The sequence below is a fragment of the Gallinula chloropus genome (genome assembly GCF_964237585.1).
Source record: "Gallinula chloropus genome assembly, chromosome: 1".
Classification (NCBI taxonomy): domain Eukaryota; kingdom Metazoa; phylum Chordata; class Aves; order Gruiformes; family Rallidae; genus Gallinula; species Gallinula chloropus.
In genome coordinates, this window is record NC_140085.1 from 68,503,947 (window position 1) to 68,527,726 (window position 23,780).

The 23,780-nt window shown below is 46.0% G+C and overlaps 1 protein-coding gene across 1 annotated transcript; it reads left to right on the plus strand.

Annotated features, from left to right (window-relative positions):
• Positions 1 to 431: 431 nt before the first annotated feature.
• On the plus strand, positions 432 to 22,847 carry CD9 (CD9 molecule). Its single transcript, XM_084268114.1, has 8 exons — positions 432 to 590; positions 12,148 to 12,250; positions 15,645 to 15,742; positions 16,909 to 16,983; positions 17,927 to 18,019; positions 18,604 to 18,693; positions 19,924 to 20,007; positions 20,642 to 22,847. The coding sequence occupies exons 1-8, from the start codon at positions 525 to 527 to the stop codon at positions 20,705 to 20,707; spliced, it is 675 nt and encodes a 224-aa protein (XP_084124240.1). The 5' UTR covers positions 432 to 524; the 3' UTR covers positions 20,708 to 22,847.
• The last annotated feature ends 933 nt before the right edge of the window (positions 22,848 to 23,780 follow it).

The following is a 23,780-nucleotide window of genomic DNA, read 5'->3' on the forward strand; positions in this document are numbered from 1 at the left end:
GCTGGGCTGGTGCACTTAAGTTAAGCCAAATCTATGCAAGTGCAGGCGAAGCACTGTCCCGCACGCAGTCGTGATCCTTTTTATTTTTTTCTTTTTCTTTTTTTTTTCTTTTGTTTTTGCACATTACACTGTTTTATCACCGAATTATTTCCCACTCCCCACCCCACCCCTGGCCGCCGGCAGCTGGGCACGGGAACGCAGCATCCCCGCACCGAGAGCGGGGTCCCTCGGGTGGTAAAACGCTTCGGGATGTCCCGGGCTCCACAGCTAATGCGCCGGCGGCTCTTGGGAGGGGATGAAGAGTGGGGGGGGTGTACGGAGGGGAGCGCGGAGGTGCCGCTCCCAGGGCGGGGCGGTGCAGGTGGCGGTAGCGGGTCATTGGGCGCCCGGCCCGGGGGCGGGCTGGAGGCTGGGCAGCCAAGAGGAGCGGGGACGCCCCGGAGAGTCCCGGCTAGAGCCAGATTTAAGGAGTGGCAGAGGGGAGAAGTAGTCTCGCCGCGAACGTTCCTGCAGCCACCGCCACCATGCCCGTCAAAGGAGGCACCAAGTGCATCAAGTACCTGCTCTTCGGCTTCAACTTCATTTTCTGGGTGAGGGACCCGCGCCCGTCCCGGGGGAGCCCCTGCTGCGGAGTACGGGGTGCGGCGGGGCTGTGTCCGCGCTCCGCGACGGGGCTACTTGGCGGGGGGGTTGGCGGACGGGAAGGGAAAACTCTTCGTCTGTAGTGTTTTTGTTTGTGGGATTATTTTTTTGTTGTGGGGCGTTTCTGGGCTGGTCTTCTTTCTTAGTTTTTTGGGGTTTTTTTGGGGGGAGAGGGGGTTCACCCTCCTCCCCCTCCTCCCCCTGTCCTTGCGCTGCCCGGGAGGAGAGGGCTGCTTGCCCGGACCTGGTCCCTCAACCTCTCCTAACGCTGCGGAGCTTTCACCTCCCGCTCCCGGTGGGACTGCGCTACCTGCGCCCATGCGAGGCAGCGGCGGCGGCGGCGGTTCGGTTCGGCTCCGCCCCGCCCCTCCCGCGGGCAGGAGGGGTGCCCCGGCGCGGGGGCAGCTCCGGGACGGCGCCTCTTCCCCCGCGGGGCTCGGAGCCGCCTCGCCGCGGAGGGCGCGTCTCACGGCTTCATCTCCATTTCCCTCTGGGGCCGCGCTTAGCGTAACGCAGGCTGCGTCCTGCGGCTGGTAGCGTGTCCGGGGGGTGCTAGGCATGGATGTAGCTTTCTCTCTCCTGGGCAGGACGGAAGCTCTCTGCGGGTTGCGCTTTTGCTGTGCGAAAGCCGGTACCGGGGGGCGAGGGGGGTACGGATGGCGGGGGTGTTGGCTAACACCTACCCGCTTCGCGCTCGTGATCCTCGTGGGTGTGAACCATCTAGGCGGGAGCCCCTGCTGAAGCTGCCGCTTCTGCCACCGGCCGTGCGGGTGGTGTCCCGTAAAGAAAGTTTTGAAAGTAGCTGCGTCTGCCGGAGCACATCCCTGCAAGAAGCAGCTGTGTCTCCTCCAGCGCAGCTTCTGGGATGGGACTTTATTTTTTCTTCCTGCTGGGGAGTGTCCTAGGTGTAACCGAGGTGTTTGCGGCCGCTTCCCAAGGGCTCGGCGTGCGGACACCTGAATTTATGCGCGCTCTACCTTGCGGAGAAGCACCCAGGGGCCACAGTGCAGCTGCCTGCTGTGCGGGAGCGAAGCGTAGGGTTCAAAACAGAAATTTTTCAAGGCTTTCTGCTACCGTGGAGGGGGTTGGGGGTGTGTGGCTCCTTCTCGCCCTCCGATGCGCAGGAATTAAGTCAGAGCTGTGGAAGGAAACGGCTTCCGCGGTGGGTCACGGCGCTGCCGGCGCGATGGCTGGGAGATGCAGCAGCGCTAATGGATACGCTTCGTACCTCTGAGCTTTCAACCTAAAGCTGGGTTTCAGCAAAGTGAGAAAATGGAACTGGGCTGCAACCAAGGGAAGCTGTTGCGGAGGAGCTTTACCAGGGCACGGGAAAGCCTGTGTTGCCACCTGAGACTTGCCAGGAGGGAGAGACGAGACAGGGGGCTTATCTGGAGTGCTGTATGTAGCTGGTAAGAAGAAGAAAACCACCTTACCAAGGTGCTGGCTGAGACCTCAGTGAGGGGCTGCTGTTGAAATGAGAAAATATTCGTGGGTTTGCTTGGATTTATTCTTTTTAATTCTATGGACTTTCCATTAAACTGTTCTATAGCTCAAGAACTCCTGTTGCAATAAAGAGATTGCCTTAGATACGTTTAGCGTGAGCGCTGCCATTTTGCTTTGTGACCCAGGGCTGAGGCGAGAGTGTCTCTTCATTCATCTCAGGAGGCATCTGCTGTCTGAGGGTTTCATGGTAATAAAGCGGAGAAGCTTTACTTGGGTCTTTGGGTGCCTGGGAAGCATGCAGGCTTGGCCTCCAACACCTTGGGGTGTTGGTTGGGGAAGGTGGCTTTACTATGGATAGGCTGGTGCTGCTGCCCAGAGGAGCTGTGAGGATGCAGCTCTTAAAGTGGCCTTCCCGAGGGGGTGTGGGCTGTGGTTGTGCTCAGTTAATCCTGACTAGGGTGTGGAGGAATGAAGAGGAAGAGTGAGGAAGAAGAGTTAAAAGGGGGGGGTGATGAATGCTCTTCTCCTTGGTGTGTCCTGACAGATGATTGGAAGCACCACGGGGCAGTTAGTGTGAGCAGCTGGGAGGGTAGGGGTTAAGTGTGTTTGCATACCACCTGGGAGTAGTCCTTAACTCCCAGGGCTCACTACATGGGCATGTTCTACCGCAACTATTAAAGGGGGAGTTTCGAGTATGGTGTTGGTGAACCACTTGTCCTCTATGGAGGAGTAAAGCAGCAATCTTTTGGGCTGTTTAGGCTTCAGTGAACACTGTGAAGGGAAGGTGTCTTGGGGCAGGTAGCATCAGAGGACCGGAACAACCTGAATAAGAAAAAAGGGCTTTAATGTTTCTTACAACATCAGAAATGTGAAAAGTCCTTTAAGTAATGGAAGTAAATCGAGTGAAAATGTTGTGCCTGAGTGCTTGGCTCTGGCCATTCATCTCTAACACATACTCCCCTTTCCCCCCCCTTCAGACATGTTAAGACCAGGGACCTTACAAGCAATCATCTGGCCAGGTATAGAAGTGTGTTAGGAGTCATGATGTTCAGTGGGGCCACTCTTCCTGGGTGTGCTTGGGGAAGCTCTCTGCTACAACCTGTCCTTTAGTCTGAATCCCTAACAGATGTGAAATAACCTCTTGTTGAAAAGGCGGTGAAACAACAGCAGCAAATCATAGAATTGATGCTGATTAACAACTTGCCAGAGTCCCACAACAGTTACTTCAGACCTACAAATGCATTGTGGTTATGTAAAACCTCCTGCTCATCACTTAACTTGGTGCCAGAGTGCTGGAATGCAATTAATTTGAAACTGGTTTTTTTTGGTTTAGGTTAGTCTAGGTTATGTAGAGAGTGGTTCATGTGGTGCCTCTGGAGTAGGAAGGGGAAGAGCGTTCTTTAAAAATATTAAGTTGATGTACATGTGGAGATGAAGAGTCAGTAGCTAGGGTAAGGGGAAGTCAGGTTTTTCAGGGTGGTGTTAGGCTTCTGAAGGCTTCAAAGTTAAATCTTGGAAACTGGGAGTACTGGTTAGTGTTAGTTCACGTGTTTAATGTCTTCTGGAGTTATCAAAGCTCTTGGTGGTGAAGTGGGGGGTGGGGACAAGCGGTTCTGGAATAAGATCCTGTTGGGGATGAAATGGCTGAGAGGAGGTGGGGCAGAGGTGAGGTGGAGCTCTCCTGTGGTGGAGAGAACCAGCAGAGCTGGCACACAAGAGTGAGCAGCATGGTGATCAGTACAGTCCCATCTAATGGTGAGAAGCATGGGAGGTAACGCTTCAGTGCTTGAGCAGCAGCCGTTACTCAGGAGCGCTGACAATGGGTGCATGCTGACATGGCAGGCTACGTGAGCAGAGTGTGGCACTTGCCAAAAGTAATGTGGGAGTTGAGAGCAGGAAACAGCCTGGAGTTACGGACTAGTTGGTTCAGGAGTATCTGCTGCCAGAAGGGTGAAAACTTGAGAGAAAAGGGTTTATGGTAGTTTCATGACAGCATCAGGTGGGTGCTCAGCGGCAGATGAAAACCAGCTTTAGAGGTGAAGGGCATGAAGAAGCAGAAAGATGGTGACACTGCATAAAGCCATGGTGTGCTAGTGTGCTACTCTGTTCTGCCTACCTTGAGAGAAACATTGTGGAACTTGATAATATTTGGAATGGGAAGGTGAGAGTTTTTGCAGTCAAAGACTGAGTGAATGTGGATTCTTCAGCCCAGAAAGAGATGGAGGAAACCTGTTTCAGAGGGTCTGTAGATCACAATTGGTCACATAATAGTTAGGCCTTGACTGTGTTGAAAGAGTGAGCAAGAACTGAGAGGTCTTAAGTCTGAGAAGTTGTTTTGGAGAAGACTATATGGCCATGCACATGGTGGTGCTTACTCCTCCCCAGCAGGTATTGTGCAGTACAGAGTTCAAGGGGGCCTAGTGAATGAGGTGTTTGGCGGCTCCCAGGTAACTTTTCTCAGAGGTACTTCTGTGTCTTTGCAAAGTGTTCAACATGTAAAGTGGGAGGTTAGTCTTGGCAAATGCTGCTGACTGCCCTGTTTAGGTAGGATTCCTAAGGAGCTCCATTATGCAATGCTGTGCTAGATCATGAAGGGTAACTGGTCTGATGGCTTTGCCCAGACCAGGCATATCTCACTAGTATGTCCCCCAAAACTTTTGGGACTCCAAAGTTCTGATAAAACATACCTGCATTCAGACCACAAGTATGGGGACTCATAAATGGTTGCTAGAAATGCTTGTCATGCCCCTGAAGTCTGGTTTAAGCATTGCTTCTGTCTAACTTGTAAGGGAATGGTTTATAGTGTTGTGCAGAAGTAGGTAAGCTAGGTTATCTGGTCCCCCCCTCAGAGGGGGGGTGTCTGCATGTTGTCTGAAGTTCAAGTACTGCTGCAAAAAAGCAGCCCAACAGCAGCGGGGTAAGACTGGTGTAGTCAAATCTGGGCTTGACTATAGCTCTTGACAACTTTGATGTGGTCTGTAATGAGCGATACCAGTTTAGGTCTCTGCAGGTTTGGGAGTTGATTTGGGGCTGGTAAGGGAGGCGTGGAGGCTGATACAGAAGCAATTAAAAGATTTTTCTACCAAGTCAACTGAGGCTTAGCAAGAGGTCAGTGGAAACCTGCTACGTGCCTTACACCTATGTGGCCTTACTGAAGCTGGTTTTGAACAACCTTGGTGTGAGCACGAGCTTGATTATTTTGTGTAATGAGTGACTACCTCTAGTCACTCATTCCCATAATTCATTTGGCTTAGTCAGGCTTGTTGGCCCTGGTGAGAGAGTGTTTTTCCTAGTAAAGCTGTTGTTTGCTCGTTGGCTTGGTGCACGTTGGACAAGTGCCTGGTATAGCTGCACATATGCAGCCTGTGCCTGTATGTTCTCCTGCTGGTGCTCTGCTGCTGAACAAAAGCAAGGGTTTGCATCATTAAATAGAAACTCTGGGGGTTTCCCTTGTGAATGTCTTTGTAATAAATATTAGCAGCAGATGTCTTTATATGATTTAGTGTGTTGTAGGCAAAGAAGTGCTGTAGCATGCAGTGAGGAGTTCACATGTTTAATCTTTGAGCAGTTACATTCTTGGTGCTTTACACTATAAGACACCTATCTTGTCCTCCCTCTACCCTGTGTTCTGTTATGTAAACAAACATACTTGTCTTTGGGAGTGACTGCTAAAGTAAGACTAGGCCTGGGGAGGCTCTCTTCTACAACTTGAAGATGTGTCTGGCTGCTCTAGCTGTTAATCTAATCCCTGCCTGACGCACCAGGAACAGCTGGTAGCACTTTAGTGCTCAGACATCTGTAGAGTGTCTTCCTGCTCAAGTAGGGGAGAGGATTTGCTGGTTGACCAGGAACATATGTGTGTGTTAGTATATATGCACACCCACATACAGGAGGAACAGAAGTTACCTGCTTTTGCTTTCTGTAATCTGCTGATTTGATTGACTGCAGTATGTGACTCAAACTGCTGCTTGGGCTCAGCTCAGTCTGCTTTAACTCTGGAAGGGCTGCCAAGGCAGGAATGGAGTTGGGTGTTGCCTTGAGAAACCCACTGTTGAAGCTATCTGTACATGGGAGTCCTAGCAATCCTGCCTCCTACTTGCGATTTAAATTGCAAATGTAGTAGACTGACTTCTGAATAGGAACTTGTATGAAATGGGCGCTAGTCTTGGCAGTGGTTCAGGAATTCTGTAATGCTGCTGCTACTATGCTAGAGCACCGTTTTATTGCAATAAACACTGTGACATTAAGTTAGCCCACAGCATTCTTGAAACTAGCTTAAGCAGAAAGAAAATACTTCCTTTTCAATCTGTTTTTTTTTTTTTCCAAAGGAGTTTGGAAATAGCTGCAGTTTTATGTAACTGCTAGCACTCATTGCACATCTGTTAGGAAAGTTTCTCTTTTTCCAGGAGTTTGAAAACCTGTACTGTTGTGGATACCACTAAATCCTGTAATTAAGGGTTTAGAGTGATGTTGAGCCTCATCTGTACTTACTGTTTATGGATTTTTATTTATAGAGTACCAGCAGGTAACAGGACAGAGACAGACAGTTCATTACTACTCGTAATGTTCTCAGTTTCTTTGCCTATGTGCTCAGCAGTGCTGTATCTGGTCATGGCTTTGTTCATCCACTGTCTTGCAAAAAAAGTTAGCTCTCTTATGCAGAGGAAGATCAGAAGTGAATTTTTAACTAAAAGTGTTTACTTTTTTGAGTTGAAGAGAAGATGGTGGCATTTTCAGCATGTTTCTGGCACACCCTAGATAAAACTTAGATGGGGAACAGCCATGCAGAGCCTGGCATGCCTTTCTGGGGAAAAAATATCACAATGGTAATTTGTTAGATGTGATGCTGAGCTGAAAATGCTGAAAGTATTTTTCACTGACTATTTTCACATACTGACTGACCTTCTGATAGAGGTACAAACTTGATGGAGGCTGCGTGCAGGCATGGCCTGAGTCTGTTGAAATAGCAGAACTCAGCTTCCCGTACAAAGGCTTTCTTACAGGCTTCGATTCTTATATTGGGAGTCCTTGCAGCATCTTGCTTTTTCTGTCCCTGCCTCCATACTTTGGGAGTAGAGGAAAGGCTGATAGCAACCTGGTGGCTGCTGGGGGGCAAGGAAGGGTGTGGGGGCTGTCTCATGGTTTTGTCTGGCAGCTCTGAGAACTTGGTAACTAGATGGAGCTTGAGCCTCTTGAGATCGGCTGTGCAGCCTGTGGTAAGGTAAGATGCTGTGAGGTATCTGCAGGAAGTGGGGTGCTTGCTTGGGGGATGGTGGTTTCTCAAGGTGACAGTGTCAGAAGAGATACTGTAAAATGGTCCTTGCGAAACAGTGGGTAAACATTTAAAAAAAAAATTTCAGCCTTCTAGAGTAGTATCATGTGTTGTTGTATCATGGGATATGTTAACAAAAATTGGAGTTTCTAGTTTGAAACTCCAGTTTGAAAAGCTTAAGCTTTTAATGTGTAGTTGCACCAGTATCATTCAATCTTCAACAACTGCCTGTGTAGACCACCTGGGAGGCCTGTGAAACTTCAAGTGTTACAGGGAAAGGAAGTGGAAGAAATGGGTTGACTGCATGCCCCAGCACTGAATGCTCCAAGTGCCTGCAAAAAGGCACCCCAGGGAAGGGGACACAGCACCAAGCTCGGCTGAGTTCAAGAAGTGTCTGGAGGATTCACTCAGTGCCATGCTCTGACTTGTCTGGTCCTGTGTGGAGCCGGGAGTTGGACTCTATGATCCTTATGGATCCCTTCCAGCTCAGGGTATTTTATGATTCTGTGCAGAAGACAGGCAGGTTTGGTGCAGGGAGGAAGGCCATCTTCTATATGGCTTCTGCCTCCAGCACAGACGGTTAGTTTCTCAGATTTAGTACATGGTGAGTGGCTTCTGCAGTAGTGTGGGTCCTCTGACAGCTACCCTTCCGTGTGAGGGGATTAAAAATAAGGCTGGGTGTTGAAGAGAAATAGCATGTATACCCTTGGTTATGCTCCAAGGTATGCCCATGTAGCTTGCGAGTGGAAGACCAGAGTAATGGAGAAGGTGCTTGACAGTGTGGGATTGGGAGGGGGGAAGCCCTGCACCTGGAGCTCACTGGGGAAGGTGCTGGATTGCATAGGGAAAGCAGCCGCACAAAAAAGGCTGTTTGTCTCCTGTTGTAACAGGCAGAAAGGTGCACACAGGGAGCAGAGCCTTTGTAGACAGTGGGGGTGTTTGCATGTGAAGCAAAAATAGTGACAAGAAGCCTTCATAAGATCAGAGGAATGACCGGGGACTTTGATCCTTGCATGGAGTGAGTCCCTTGCATCTGTAGAGGAGAGAGGCAAGTCAAGCAAAAGGCATGGAAGAAGCCTAGCTTGGGATGCTGGTAGCATACTTGTGCCAGGACATGCTGCCGCTGGAGAATCACTGCCACAGGCTTTGCCACTGCAGTGAGTAAATAGTAACCCTTTTACCAGAATGTGAAGTTAAAAACTCTTCAGAGTCCCCTTTCCTAAACTTGTTCTTACAGAAACATACTACTTAGTTACTTTTTTGTCTGCAAAACATCTAACTTAAGTGAAAGACAGCCTTATTCTTCTGTTGAATTTCTCCTTCAGTGCAGGATGATAGGTCTACTTAAAAATATCCAGTGTTACTCAACTCCTATGACAAAACAGGTCTGTCGGATTGGGAAAACAACGTGGATTAAAAACCCAACAGCCAGCTCTTCAGGAGATCAGCTTCCATGCAGCCTGGGTGGGGTGGGGGCTTGCAGCCTTTTCAAGGGCAAGGGGAACAACATCTGCCAAAACCACTCCAACACGAACTGCCAAAACGTACTGGTGTAGTACTGGTGTGCAGAGATGGCACACAGGAGGCTGGTGTGCAGCCAGGTTGGGCTGAGATGCTGCCAGGCACAGTGGGCTGAGCTTCCTTTTCCCCCAAGGCTGGCTTTAGTGCCACAGTCACTTTTTTTCTGCTTTAAAACAGCTCCCTTTTTTTTTTATTTAGCTCAGTGGTTACTGTGGGTAGGAAGAGCACAAACTGAGAACACAAGCCTGTTTTCCGTAAACCAAGAGAAGTCGTTTTTTCCTGTAAGGAGGCATTGGGTGGGTTTCCCTAGTGCCACACAGAGATAGGGGCGGTTTTAGTGATAAGGAGCAGTTTGCTGACATGAAATATTACCGTTGGTCCACGACCCTGCAAGTCTCTTGTCTCCCTATGGTAATTTTTTTCACAGGAAGACTGTTTTCCTGAGGAGAAAAAATAACCCTTACTCCTCCCCCCAAGTTAAGTGTGTTTTTTCTTTAAAAGGAGCCATGTTAAGCATGTCAGCTCTCCCTAATGTTAACTGACCAGTTTTTCCGTGACCATTAACCCAGCCTTCTGCTTTGCTTGTGTTGTGACTTAAGACTTTGTTTGCATTTGAATAGCCTGGCCTTAAAGGTGTGCGGAGGATCAGCTCTGGGTTTTAATTTTACACTCCTTTGCTGTGCCCTGCTCTGTTAGCAGCACTGCCCCCAGCTCTTCACTCCAACCTGGAGGCTTGTGGAGCCACAAACAGGGGTCGGTGCAGACAGCTGGGTGTGCTTGAGGCTTGTGGCTTTGTAATTCACTAATTCCGAGAAAAGCAAGAGGCTGTAGGTTCTCTTCCTGATGTTCTGTACTTGAATGCCTGTGAAAACTGGAGGGCTGTTTGACTCGGGGAAGTGAGTCTCAGTGTTGTTAAACACGGGGTGACCCAGCTGTAGGGTTAGAAGCGCAGTGCAGGAGTTTTTCCATCACTGAGTCCCTCCTGGTGTTTGAACCAGGGCACTGGAGCAAGATGAGATGGGGAAAGCTTTGTGATGCTGCAGCAGCGAATGTGGGTAGAGCAGAAAGGCTTCTCCCTGCCAGACCACCAGCTGCACCCCTCCCTTCCCTTGGGGTGCAGCTGTGGCACAATTAAACCGAAATAATAACCCTGTTGTGACATGCTGTGTGCTACCAAGGCTCTTCGGGCACAACTTCAATCTCTTGTCGGTGTAGCCTTAACAAGGACAGCGGTAGGTACGTGCAGGCTTTGTTCTTGCTGCATGCTCTGTGAGTAAGGCTGTGCCTACGCACCAACAAAGCGCTTTTTGCATAGGTCTGGAAACTTCCATATGGGTTTGGCTCTTCAGGCGTTGTGTATCACTGCCTCTTTTTCCCCTGCAAAAACCCTGCAGCTCCTCTTTGAGGCAGGCTTGGGAGCAGGGTGCCTGCTCTGCAAGAAGCACTGGTTTGTCTGGTGCTGCTGGCTTCCTGCAGGAATTGACCCTCTTTCTTCACCGATACCTGAGCCTTTTAACACCTCAGTTGGGATGTTTCCTGCTGCGAAGCTGCAAGTGATATATCTTCCGTTTAAACCCTTGCTTCACTCCATCCTCTCCGTCCTGTGTGACTTCAAAAGATTAAGGAGAGCTTTGCTTTTGAAGATAAGCCTAGAATCGCACAGAATCACAGAATGGTTAATGTTTGGAAAAGATCTTCCAGATTGAATCCAACCATCTATCCAGCCCCACTATGTCCAACACTAGACCATGTCACAAAGTACAACATCTAATCTTCTTTTACAGGGATGGTGACTCAACCACTGCCCTGGGCAGCCTGTTCCAATATCTGACAACCCTTTCAGTAAAGAAATTTTACCTCTATGCAACCTAAACTTCCGCTGATGCAACTTCAGACCGTTTCCCCTTGTCCTGTCACTAGCTACCAGGGAGAAGAGCTAGTGAAGACATAGGCAGCCAGCAAAGCTGTGCCTGCCTTAGTGAGCACAAGCATTCCTGTTGCCAGGAGAAGGGGATCTCAGTCTGAGTGTGGGGCTGGGAGAGTCGAGCTTGGTGTGAAAAGAGTATACCCACGGATGTGGCCTCTGGGAACGCCTTCCACCTTCTTACTGAAAATTGACACTTTAAAGTAAATGCCTTGCAGCTTCTTGGAGGTGAATCAAGAATGTTGTTCCCTTCTAGAAGGAACTTCCCAGCAGAGATAAGGCTTGTTTTGCTTCACGCATGTTTAGCTTAACTGAAGCCCTGGACTCCAAGCTCACTGCTCACCCTTAAGTTTAAATTTTTAATGACTGCTGCAAAGTGTGGTATTTCTGCCCTTGCCTTGCTTTTGTAGAGCTTGCTTGATAGTTTAATGGCCTTCAAAGGAAAGAAGGAAGGGCAGGGAAGCACTCTCCAGCTTTGTAGTTTCTCCTGACTACTGCTTTTTTTCATGCAAGACCACCCCAGGCTTTTTCTTTTTAAACCGGGAAAGATTCTGTCTGCTAAGAGAAAACTGTTAGCACTTGCCTTACCAGAGTGCAATCCTTCCTTTCGTGCAACACTTCTCCAATGCCTCTGCCACAAGCTTAATCCAGAAGTTAATTTATACACATGGCAACTTGCTGCAAGCACAGGCACCAATGTTAAGAGGAACCTGGAGGCACACAGGCAGAGATGATAATAACATAAAATTATACATTATCTAAAATTTGATTGCATTGTTCCAGATCAGCACACAGCAATGTTGCTGTTTCAGCAGCCTGTGTTTTCCTCTTCCTGTCTGCGTGGTAACTTACAGGGCTGGCCTTATTCCTGTTAGGCAAGGGGAAAAACAAAATCTATACGGTGATACACTGCACTCTTACTAGTATCTTTAATGTGGTATAACTTTTAGCTGGCTGACAGGGTGTTTTTTCTTGCAATACGCTTGCCCTCTGGTGTGAAGATTTAAGATCACTAGGCTATACAATGTCCGTAGTCACCCAGCATAAAACAATGGGTGGAGTGGTCAGTGGAAATACTGACACTTGGTGCTTTGGCAAACCTTGGGTAAAGAACAAGAAAGGCATTGTTTTCTTGTGGCACTGTAGCTTAATATGTAAACTCATCTGTCAACAAGATGCCTCATGTCAGGAACTAAGTTTGTTCTTATTTTGGTATCCCTGTGCTGGTTCTTCAGGTGTCACGGCCTCTTTTAAATAAGAGCTGTATTGTGTGTTTGCTTCTGTTGTTACTAATGTAGGGGTGAATGTATTAATTGGTATTCTTTAACAAGTTTTGTTCTTACAGCTTGCAGGGACAGCAGTTCTTGCAATTGGACTATGGCTTCGGTTTGATTCACAGACCAAAAGCATCTTTGAACTGGAATCCAACAACACAACATTTTACACAGGTAAGCTTGGAGATGGCTTGGGGCGAGAGGTCATGGTTCTGCACCCTTATTTCCTGACTGCTTAGAAACCTTCAACTTGAAGGACAGAGACAAAACATCCCCAGACAGCCTCAGTGGGGCAGAGAGCAGCTTCCCCTGGCTGGTGCAGAGAGCCAGCCCCTGTTGTGAGTTCTTGTGCAGACTGCAGCAGTGTCACATGAACAGTTGCTTTTGCTGCTTATGCAAAACTTCTCTTTGGGCACTGTTGGGTAAGTGTTTTGTAATCCTGGGGACTCCTGGTAGATGTGGAGGATGTCTTTTCTTGATGCATCTCACAATATGATTCAGCAAAGCTTCACTCCTAACTAGTCACAGATCTTCCTCCAAAGTGTCCACCCTGAGTTACCTAAAACCATAACTCTGTTTCATCTCTGCACACACACACATACTGTTGTCTAACCCTGGCAGTCCTGTGTATTTAAACTTGTATTGACCATAATGGAAAGGATGCACAAATACCTTGGTCTGTATGAGCAGCTATTACTGGCAACCCAGATCAATGTAGCTTTAGTTAGGCCAGCTGGCATTTATTCATAAATATTTTCTGGTCTTGCAGGATCCTAGTCTAGGAGGAGCCTGAGACAGCTTGGTTACCAATTAGGGGATAAACAGATGTGGTTTTGGTTTGCTATTACAGTGTCTTAGGAGTGCCTAGTGGAATCAGATTTTAATCTATCTGTAAGACTTTGAGCTCTACAGTTGCTTTTAGGCTTGGGCAGAGGAACGCATGCTGCTTTGGCTATCATCTGTAGGCCCACAAGCCTTTTTTGAAAGTAACTGTGTTTGAAGACCTCTGACAGTTGACATCTTTCTTACCTACATGCCTGATCTTTGATTTCATGTGCCTGCAGCACCTAGATTTGCTGTGCCCCATATACCATCACAGGGTGGTTAGGCTAGTCTTTCTCTTGCCAAGGAAAGTGGCTCTTCCCCTTGAGCTGTTTGGTCTGTCACCACATCTGTAGTGGTGTCTAAAGGGTCAGTACAGACGGTGTAAGGCATGCTGGTAGGTGCAACTGAAGTGGCAGCCTTATAGAGCCAGGGTAACCTGTGCCTACATGGAGTACTTAATTAAGCTTATTGAAGAGTGTAGTTGAGAATACTGAAATACATGCGTGCTTGACTTCATGAAGAGGCAACAGGCACAGAGACAGCTTATCTGTGAGAGCTTGTTTGCTGTCATGATAGCAAATGGGGTGGTTCTCTGCTGCTGTCACAAAGATGTTCTTAACTAGACTTTAAATGGGAACATAAATCTCAACTTAGCTGAATATTTAACAAGGCTCATTTTGGGTTTTCAAAAACAACTGTTTCACCTCCTAAAACATAAGTCTTAATTTCATACTTAAACTACTGGCCAAATGCAGCAAAATACTGAAATTTACCTACTTGAAGTCTCTGGAGGTTAAGCTGAGTCTTAAAGAAGCTTAATAGGAATTCGTGTTTTGACATATTGTTCTGAGAGTAGTTGCTGACTGCAGTTTCCAATAGCAAGTCAAAAAAGTGTCAAGCTGCACCTTGTAACAAAGCAAGCTACCTTAGAAGCTTTCTGTATTACTAAAAATAAACAGAAATAAGAGGTTCTCACAGATGTGGCGTTTTTTTAAATGGAGAAAGCTTAAGCTGGGCTAAAGTGGGGCTGGAATTTCCTGGTGATTTTTAACAAAAGCGTCAGGCTTAATCACTTAAGTATGCTTAAACAAGTAGATGCTTGTTTTGGCAGCCAATGTAATCAGTTTGTAGATTATATCATTTGCAAATGCTTATGCATGACTTTCTTTAAGTAGTATTGCTTGGGTGTCTGTCTGAAGGCCAGAGCTGTGGTGGGCTTTTTGTCTGTAATGATAGAAATGTCATAATTCTCCATGCTTTGTGCTGACTTGATCTCATGTTTCATCGCACCAATAATACTTTCTTGCAGTCCTTTGGGACTTCTACTGTTCTCACCAGCTAGCAGCTGTAATGCTTATACTGACAATTCCTGAGCTTATGAGGAGAAGATTGGGTGTAAATGGAGTGTTTTAGCCTAGAAGTGTTTGCCCTCTGCTCCATCACACTCACAACCCAAACCCAGGGCGGGGTAGTCTACAGGCTCAGGCACTTCACATGGTTTGAAGATGTATCTGCTTTGGTAAAATCAGTTTCTTGCAGTCAGACAGGCTTTCAGGTTAGGCTGCCGAAGCGTGGATTTGTACCACCGTGACTGGTGGAATAATTCAGTGTTTCCTGATGGAAAAGCAGGGTAGGAAAGCATTTGAAGCCTTATGACAGGTGACAATGATGCCTTTAAATTCCCACCTTCCTAGAGAGGTAGCATGCTTTGAGAATTCTCAGATGCTTATTAATTGCTGGTTCCAGCTGGTTCTAACAGCAGCATGCTCTTTATCTGAAAATAAGCTAACTCTGGCTCTAAGCCAGTTTTAAAATGTATCTTAGTCTGCTGTGAGTGGCTTGTCCTGCCCACTTTCTAAAACTTGTGGAACTGCAGTAGTGGTACATGTTAATTGTGTTGATGAGTAAAAAGTTACAACATTTCCCCACAAGTTAAGATGCTTGCTTTGAAAACTGTGGTGGTTTAGGCCTGGCTGGAGGCCAGATGCACACCAAGTCAGTCTGTCACTCCCCTTTTTAGTTGGACAGAGGAGAATATGCATACTGAGAGGCTTAGGAGTCAAGATAAGGATAGGGAAAGATCATCCTGTAATCCATGTTATGGGCAAAACAGACAACACAGAGTAAAAAAAAGAAACTCTCTTAATTGGTTTCATAATAAGAGTTGGGTAATGAGAAGTGTGACCAGATCTTAAAGCATCTTCCCCTCACCCCTCCCTTAGCAGACTTCACTTTAGTCATGGCTTTGTTCCCTTCTTCCCCTCCATTGTGGCACAGGGAGGGTCAGGGACTGGGGAAATGGGGGCTTCTGTCAGTTCCTTGGTGTCTGCACAGCTTGTTACACCTTCTCACTCCCTTCTCTGGTGGCAAAATGCAGCTGCTTGTGGGGTTTTTTTTTTTCTCCTAAATGTGATTCCCAGAGGTGCTGTGACCATCACTGATGGACTGGGCCTTGGTCAGCAACAACTCTGGCTTTGACTCAGCTGATGTTTACTCTCTGGGGTCTGCAGAGAGCTGCTGGCTTCTACTTACAGCAGCCGTCTCTGCAGCCCCCCCTTCTCTACCAGTACCCAGCTACGTGAAACTGCAACAAAAATGAAGCACAGCCCTTTTTTTACTTGGGTTGCCTCAGTGAAGAGATTTAAGCCTTGGCAAAAGCTACAAATGCTCTTTGTGGAGTGAGTAATTTTATACCTTGTTCCTGATGTCTCAACTAACCTGTAGACGTGTCTCTCCTCCTCAGGAGTTTACATCCTTATTGGAGCTGGTGCGCTTATGATGCTGGTTGGTTTCTTGGGATGCTGTGGTGCCTTGCAGGAATCTCAATGCATGCTTGGCCTGGTAAGTGTTCAGGGTAATGTTTACATTTTTAACAGCATGATGAGAAAGAAAATGTTACTGTGCAGTTAAAGGGCAGCAGATGCTGATTGTTTTGGCTTCACAACATTAAACTCATAGTCACCTACCTAATTCTGAAATGTTAAATAAGCTTCTATTTTTGGCCCTAAATTCATATGTCCATTTTGTATTTGAATACGGGACAACCTCAGGAGTTGGTGAGTTACCCAGGCACTGAAGTGTCAAGACTGGGAGTATGTATGAAGGCAGAACTGAAATAGTGATTAGAGTAGTATTGTTTGAATAGATTGTCCTGAATTCTAAAGGCTGTGCAATCTTTAGTCTCTGAGACCAGAACTGTGGTGTTTGATCCTTGAAACAACAAGCCTCTACTGTTCATAATCACAGGATGAGCTCTTCTAGTTAACAACTGCTCTTCTAGCCAATTATTGGAGAGCAACTTCATTGTTTTCAGACTGGAAGGGTCACTGGAGCTTACTGGGTTCACGCATATCTCTACGCTTGTAGAACTACTGATCCAAATAACCAGCAAACTTTGTTAATAAACCACTACTGCTATAGCTGGTAAAGAACAATTACCCTTCTGTATCATGGAAGGATTTAATTTTATGTATTTCTTGCAAAATGATGCCTCTAGACATATGTTGTAGTCGTGAACATCTCTCTAAAATGCCTTTAAATGCTAGTGATGTTTTGGACCTGGTAGTCAGAGATGACACTTCTATTTCTATTATGGGATGCACAACAAAGTGACCATTAGGCCTCTGAGAGTTGGTGGCAAGCTGGGTGTTGGGTAATGATTCCTAAAGCAATAAGGGTGACAAGAGAATTAGCGTCAACTGTTGTGATGTGTCTGGGTGACTTCAAAGTCTGAGTGAATAGATGATTAGTTTTAATTACCACTGATCAAAAAGGAGGACTTCTGCATGGAAAACAGTCAGGCATTCCAGTGCTTCTGGGAAGTTCTGATTCAGTGTGGTGTATCCTCTTTCTCAGTCTGACCAGCATTTCAGACCTCAGACTCGAAACTGGTTGAGCGGTGGTTCCCACAAGGCTGAACACTGGGGACTGAATGAGCTTGCATTATATGTGTGATGCTGTGTTATGTTACCATGGTCTTAATTAACAATGTGGCCTTTCTTTTCTAGTTTTTCATCTTCCTTTTTGTGATTTTTGCCCTTGAAATTGCTGCTGCAATCTGGGGATTTGCAAATAAAGAAAAGGTATGTTGCTCTTCAACGTTGTCAGGGTGGTGGGATACTGAACAGGTTGCCCAGAGAGAAATTGTGGCCACACCATCATTGGTAGTGTTCAAAGTCAGGCTGGACATGGCTTTGAGCAACCTAATCTAGTGGAAGATGTTCCTGCCTATAGCAGGGGGTTGGACTAGATTAGCTTTGAAGGTTCCTTCTGACCCAAACTGCTCTGATACTATGCCAACAGAACGTTGACAGTCCACTGAAAGCTATACCAGGACTAGTCCAGTCTTGATTGCCCAAGGAATTTGGATGCGTTCTAGCAAAACAATACAAGAAATGAAACTCTGATATTTAAAAATGAGGTTGTAGCAGAGAAGCCAGAATCCAAGATGCTCTTTCATGCTAGAGGTGCCCACCAGGTAGTGCCTGGCTGAACTGTGAAGCAAAATGGGTTATCACTGAAACTACCACCTCTAGATATGAGCAAGGTCAGCCACAGCCTGATTGTTTCTGTATCTAAAACATGACTGGTTTGGGCTGTCCCCTTAAGAGCAGTCCAGATCTTGCATTGTGTCAAAACAAGGTGCTTTGTGATCACAGTTGTTTTCCTGCATGTATTGCACAACAGACTACAGCAACTTCTGGAGTATAGAACCAAGTAGGAAATACTTCTGTGTAACCAATGGACGAAGGCTTGGTTCTCTGACTCCGTCTAGTAGAAGTCAGAGCTTTGGAAGGGAAACTCTGAACCTTATCTGTTTAGGTGTGGCTTTTAAGGGGAGTATGCCAGTTAGGCTCACCTGTACTGGGTAAGAAATACTGTCCACTGTTTTCCCCCCCTCCATTTCCGGGTCGAAAGGATGAGTATTGTAGGTTGCAGAATTTTTAGCAACTGACTTACTCAAAACAAGCTTTCCATAATGAATATTAAGGGAAGACAGTAATACCTCACAACTCTATTTTGTAGGTTATTGAAGAGTTAAAGGAGTTCTACATGGAAACCTATGCAAAGAGATCTCAAGCACCTGCCAGAGAGACCCTGAAAGCATTTCAGCTAGCTGTAAGTATATGGCTGTACTTAAAACTAGACAGTAAAGCAGCTTCTTCATGCTGTTCTCTTTCTTATCTGGTCCTATGTACAATTCTAGTGTCTTACAAACTAGAAGAAAGCAAGGGAGTATTAGTGACAAGTCACAAGATATTTTTTGTATAGTATCAGCAGATTCAGTGTGGGGCTCTTTGTCCCTTTGAACCTCTGACATGCATAGGATTTGTTCTTTTCACGATACTCAGAAGCAAGCTAGAAAACTCGATCTGTGGCAGTGACCTAGAGACACCATAGTGTGCATACTGGTGTGTCTGTGAGGAGCTCACCTTCATGTTTGTAAGGGCTACAGGCTGTCAGCAGAACTTCTGTGTGTGTACTTTCATGAGATCTAGCTCTTCCTTTCAGAATCTTGTCCTTTCATGTGTAATAAGGCTTTGTAAAACTAGGTCTCTAGCGGTTGCATTGGCAGAACTTCTAAGCAAAGTTGTGTAAGGCCTGTAATAAAAGGTAATGTAATCTATTGTTCCTCTTTACCAAACACAGAGCAAAAACTTGGATTATTTAACCTGGTTTTCTGTTCCTGTTTTCTCTTGCAGCTAGACTGCTGTGGTATTACGGGAGTTCTTGAGCAGCAGTTCATGGACACCTGTCCGAAGAAGTCCTTGCTTGAGTCGATTTCTACACCGGTAAAGCATGACTTGATTCACCAAAACCTCTGCCCTGGGAGTAGAATGAGATGTGCTTCTGAATAAACCCTTGGAGTCCACAGGAAATTCCCATGTTACACTTGCTTAGCAACTTGCCTCTAATCAGCCTAGTTTATGGAAAATCAGTGTGCTCTTCCTGTGGAAAGAACAAGTAGGGTCAGCAAGAAATACAACACCACACAGTAAATGTGTGGGCGAACACCACTCTGAGTTAGACAGACTACATGGGAGTAGCTGAAGCAGCACGTGCATTTTATTGCTTTTATTTTAAGTGTGCTTTAGTTTCATCTGTCAAACTTTTGATGTGCTTATGGTTCTAGTCCCAACTGTAGAAAAGAACAAACAGTAGACAGCAAAATTAAAGGGATGTCATGGTGTGGCTGATCTGTGTGCATCTAAGAAGTAGTAATATATTGATATTCTGATTAACTGGTTAATGCCAGTATATCCCTTTAATCCTCCAATAGTCTTTCATTTTGGATAAAGAACAATTGAAGCTGTGTTCAGCTGCTGGAATAAGTAGGACAGGTGTTGGGATGAGACTTTGACCTGCTACAAGGTTCTTAAATCTTTATATCTATGTAAAAGCTCCTTGTTCTTGGCTTCCATGAGTTGTTTTCTTTTTGCTATGGAAAGGGCTGTACTTAATCTTTGCAACTAAAGAAAAAAGTTACTGTCCTGGGAGGTACAAATGGATACCCCTCAATCTACCTGTAGCCTGGATTGTTTGTATGCACTCAGAAATCCTGCCATTCCCGTGCAATCAGAAGGTGTCTGCAAAATTAAACTAGCAATTGGAAATACCAGGAGTGGCTTTAGATCTATTTTGAGAAGGGCTGAGCAGTAGAGCAACTTAAATGTTGACAGCCGTTAGTAACAAGCCAAGTCTGGTACTACTGCTGTTGGTCCTGATTGACTGCCAGTGGTTGAGAAGGGAATCTTGCTGTAACCAACATGTGGTGGAGAGATTTAGATACTTGAAGAGTATTTAAATGTCTCCACCTTTTTGTGTTGGAACATCCCTGGCTTTTTTTTTTTAAAGATGTGAAAGTAAAGGCCAGTTTGAAGCAGCTTTCAAAAGATGAGTCCTCTGCTCCAGTGCAGGTGGATGTGGTCCAGGTGTAGCATCAGTCAGCAGACTGTAGCTCAAGTAAGCAGAAACAGACCTTTCTTATGTATGAAATGCTAATGAGAAGTCTTTCTTTTCAGTCATGCCCTGCTGCCATTGATGATGTCTTCAATTCAAAGCTGAATGTGATTGGAGCAGTTGGCCTTGGCATTGCTGTAATAATGGTGAGTTTCCAGATTGATTAGAGGGTAGCTGCATGGCCAAGAGGTATTTATTGCAGAAGCCTGAGCAGTGCCTGGCATGGCAGTCTACAGGCCTGTTCCATTGATGACAAGCACCAGCAGGATCAGGGTGTGTGCTGCAGGGCCCCAAGGCAGGGCAGAGCCTGTTGTGTCTTGGACCTCCCTGCTTCTGCTTAGGGTCTGCCTCCTCGTGGTCTCAGCAGTGGCAAGGTTGTACTGGCAGAGTGTCAATAGAGGGTGAAAATTCTAATGCTGCTTGACCCTAGCTATCCTTGTTCCTGTTTCCTTTGCAACAGTTAAAGATTCTGCTAGAGAACTGAAATAAGTGCTAGCAAGAAAATTCACGCCTGTTTGACTCCTCTACAGGAAACATGGATGCAAATATTCTGGGTTGAGATTTCTTAGTAGATAGAGCAGTAGTTTATAGCAGATCTGTTTTGAAAAGTATTGAGGGTAGAGGGGATTGAGAATGAATTTAGGGGTGGAGGCGTAGGTATACAAACTGCAGAATAGTGCTAATGTGGGGTGTGGGCAAGGAACAGCAACTATGCTTGTTCCCCTCTTGATAGAAGAGTGTGCTTTGTTCCCCTGATTCCTAATGTGTTTGTTTTCACAGATTTTTGGCATGATCTTCAGCATGGTTCTCTGCTGTGCGATCCGCAGGAACAGAGAAATGGTCTGAGAGCTGAAAACCCAAGACTGCTGCACTATAAAATATTTGTCATTAACTTTAAGCGTTCTGAAAGCATTTCTAAAAAGTTATATATTTGTTACCTTTTTAATGCTTTATTTGGTACTGATGTAGGCTTGCTTTTTATGTTACAGGTTAAAATGATAAAGGTATATCTGACTAAAGACAAATATTGTACATAAAATATCTGACTTTCTTGAAACTGATGTAATTTGGATGTAATTTATGTTGGAGACTATTTGATACTTAATAAAGAATATGATGTATTGTAGGTTTGTGGGGGAGAGGAAATCTTGGTATGCCTATCATACTGTTTTCTGTGTAGCATGGAGTTGAACTTGCATAACGTGTTAAAAACCACTGGGACTTTAGTATAGAGCAGGAACTAACTTCTATGCTGATGTTGCATTTGAAGGGAACTCAAGGAATGGAAAAGATGACTGTCAGAACATGTTGGGGGAGGTACCGTCATTCCTCCTTTCCTTGCTGAGTGTGAACAAAAGCAGCTCTTAACTCTGTTCCTGGATGTTACTGCTGTAATGCTTTTACTGTCATCTTCACACAGGGCAGCAAAGGAAGGCTGTTCACTGCCTGCATATCACCAGTGTGTGCTTGGATGCAAGCCAGCTGGGTTCTATCCTGGAGCCAGCTGGGCTTTCTTCTGTCAGCCTGTCTGCTGACATAACTCTGTCCCCTGACATCTGACATGGCCTTGGTCCCTTGTCAAGGCAGATTCCTGTAGTTTATGCACAGGATTTTTCTCTGGTTGGCTTTGTGCTTTGTTTCTCCAAAGCCAGTGCTGTATAGTCTCAAGGGCTTATGGCATGCATGCCAAATCTCACTTCAAAGTGGAAAAGCAAAAGTTGCATGAGAAGTTAGTGTGCAGTTCTGCAGTTGCTGCTTGCAGCAGCTAGAGCTGAGCCTATCCTGTTTCAGTTTAAAAATGGATATGAGGAAGGATTAGAGACGCCGCTGTGGACCCCCTAGCCTAAAGATAGCTAAAAAGACTTGCCAAATTGTTCTGTCCTTATACTCTAAATGCATTTTTAAGAGGGTTTTTTTTTTTGTCTAAAATTTTGGTGGCTGCCTACAGCTGGTGGACCCTTAGAACAAGCTGATATACTGCACCTTTATGCGGTGTTCCCCATCTCTGCTCTTGCCCTTGTTCCATGAGTTTCTGGTCTTAGGTCTTTGAGATACTACACTGGTACTCAATGCTTGTTCCCACCTTTGTCTTATTAGAAGATTGATATTAAATGAGAAATAGCAAAGTTGTTGAGGGCTGGGCTCTGGGGTTAGCTCTGGACTGATGCATGACTGTATTTACTGCCTTTCATGTTACATACTGTTACTTGTCTAAGGGGGGTTGTACAAACTGTACAGCTCTCCCTTGTAATATATTGCACTATGTTAATAGGGCCTGCCTTAAAAAACGTCTGGACCTCTAAAAAAGTCTATCACCATGCTTTTCTGTGTCTGACTGGACTGAATCCAGACCAGAGTTCATCTGATCTTTCCCGGAGAGGAAAGAGCTACTGTTGCTTGTCTGAATGTTACTTTCCTTTTGGTGGAAAAACAAGCTACATGTGCAAAACCTGGTTGCCATCATCCTAAGGCCTGCAAGCTAGCCTAGAATGAATGCTTTTCCTCCTTGAGTCCCTCAGTGTTCATTACAGTCTTAAAGCAGGAGCAGAATGTGACTTAGAGTGATACATAAAAGCTCAGGTGCACAAAAAGGATAATAAATTACCTGGGAAGCAGAAATTGGAGAAATGACAGTATGGGGTGTGTGGGGGGGAGGGGGAAGCACTGTGTTTAAAACTGTGTTGGAGCTTAATTTAAGGCACATGGTGTGGCAGGAGTGACTAACTGGTGTGATGCTGGTGAAGGGAGGGAAAAGGGAGTGAGTCAGGACAGAACTAAGAGGAGGTCTGTCCTGATTCGGTGAGTCAGCAGGCACCAGTACTCACACATAAGAGCTGCAGTGGAAAAAATGATTCCACAGGTTTGGATGTAATATCTGTGGGAGGGAGAGATAGGGTAAACATGAAGATAGAAAAATTAAATACTTTTCTATGCCATTGGAGCGTTCTTGTCAATAAATAAAGCTGTAACCGTGTTAAAGCAGTAACTCCTGCCTGGAATGTGAAAAACCACTTTGGAAAGGCAAAGGGCTTGAGCAGCTTTATTTCCAGCTGCAAGAAGATTTCTTCATTAAACACAGGTCCTACTGGTTTGCACTGGAACTGTCTAATGTAGTGTTGCATTTGGCCACAAACGCCATGTTGTACATCTGTGGAGCTGCTCATGGATAGCAGAGCTGTGGCATCGGAGGAAGCCTGATCTGGAGCTTGCTCGGATGGGGATAGTAGAAGATGGTAACTGGTAATGGGAATAAGTCCTGTGGTGGGTGCGAACGTAAAAATAACATGAATGGGTAAAGTTATGAGAGGTTTTTATGAACAGTTGAAACATCAGGCCAAGTGAGAGAGCACAGGTTGCTGCTGGGTTGTGGCTGATGTAGTTTGGGGGAGCACTGGTGGGCTCTGTGCTGTCATGCTCAAAGGCTGACGGCGGTTGTGCCCCTCTGCTGCTGGGAGGAAAAACAAGAGAAGATGAAGTCAAACACCAAAGGATCTATTTATATATTGTAAAGTAGCCAAGGGCGGTGGGGAAATGTAACACAGCACTTGTTGCAGAATATAGGAATTTTTACCAGGAAACAGTGTATCTGCTGTCACAAGCTTAAGAAAATAAATATTTGACTAAGGGGCAAGGAATTTACTGTGTCCTGAGGAAGGCTGGAGTTGGCAATCTACGACGCAGTTATGCTAGAAGAAAGATTATTTTTTAGTCTTGCTTTAGAAAATTGGAGCCCTCCTGCCTCAGGAACGGAGGGAGTCTCAAATTAGCTCCATGGAGGCATGCACCAGGGCGGGGAGAGCCTGGTTTTCCATGGGGACGGGGTTTATTGCTGGAAAATACCTTCCCCCTTTACAGTGGAGCTGACAAAGTCTGCTGTGGTACAGCACATTGTCATTTTGCAGTAATCCTAGCATGCCAG

Coding starts and splice junctions, on each gene's coding strand:
- CD9 (XM_084268114.1), top strand. CDS start 525: ATGCCCGTCAAAGGAGGCACCAAGTGCATCAAGTACCTGCTCTTCGGC. Junction 12,251..15,644: donor CAACACAACATTTTACACAG/GTAAGCTTGGAG, acceptor TCTCCTCCTCAG/GAGTTTACATCCTTATTGGA. Junction 16,984..17,926: donor GATTTGCAAATAAAGAAAAG/GTATGTTGCTCT, acceptor TCTATTTTGTAG/GTTATTGAAGAGTTAAAGGA.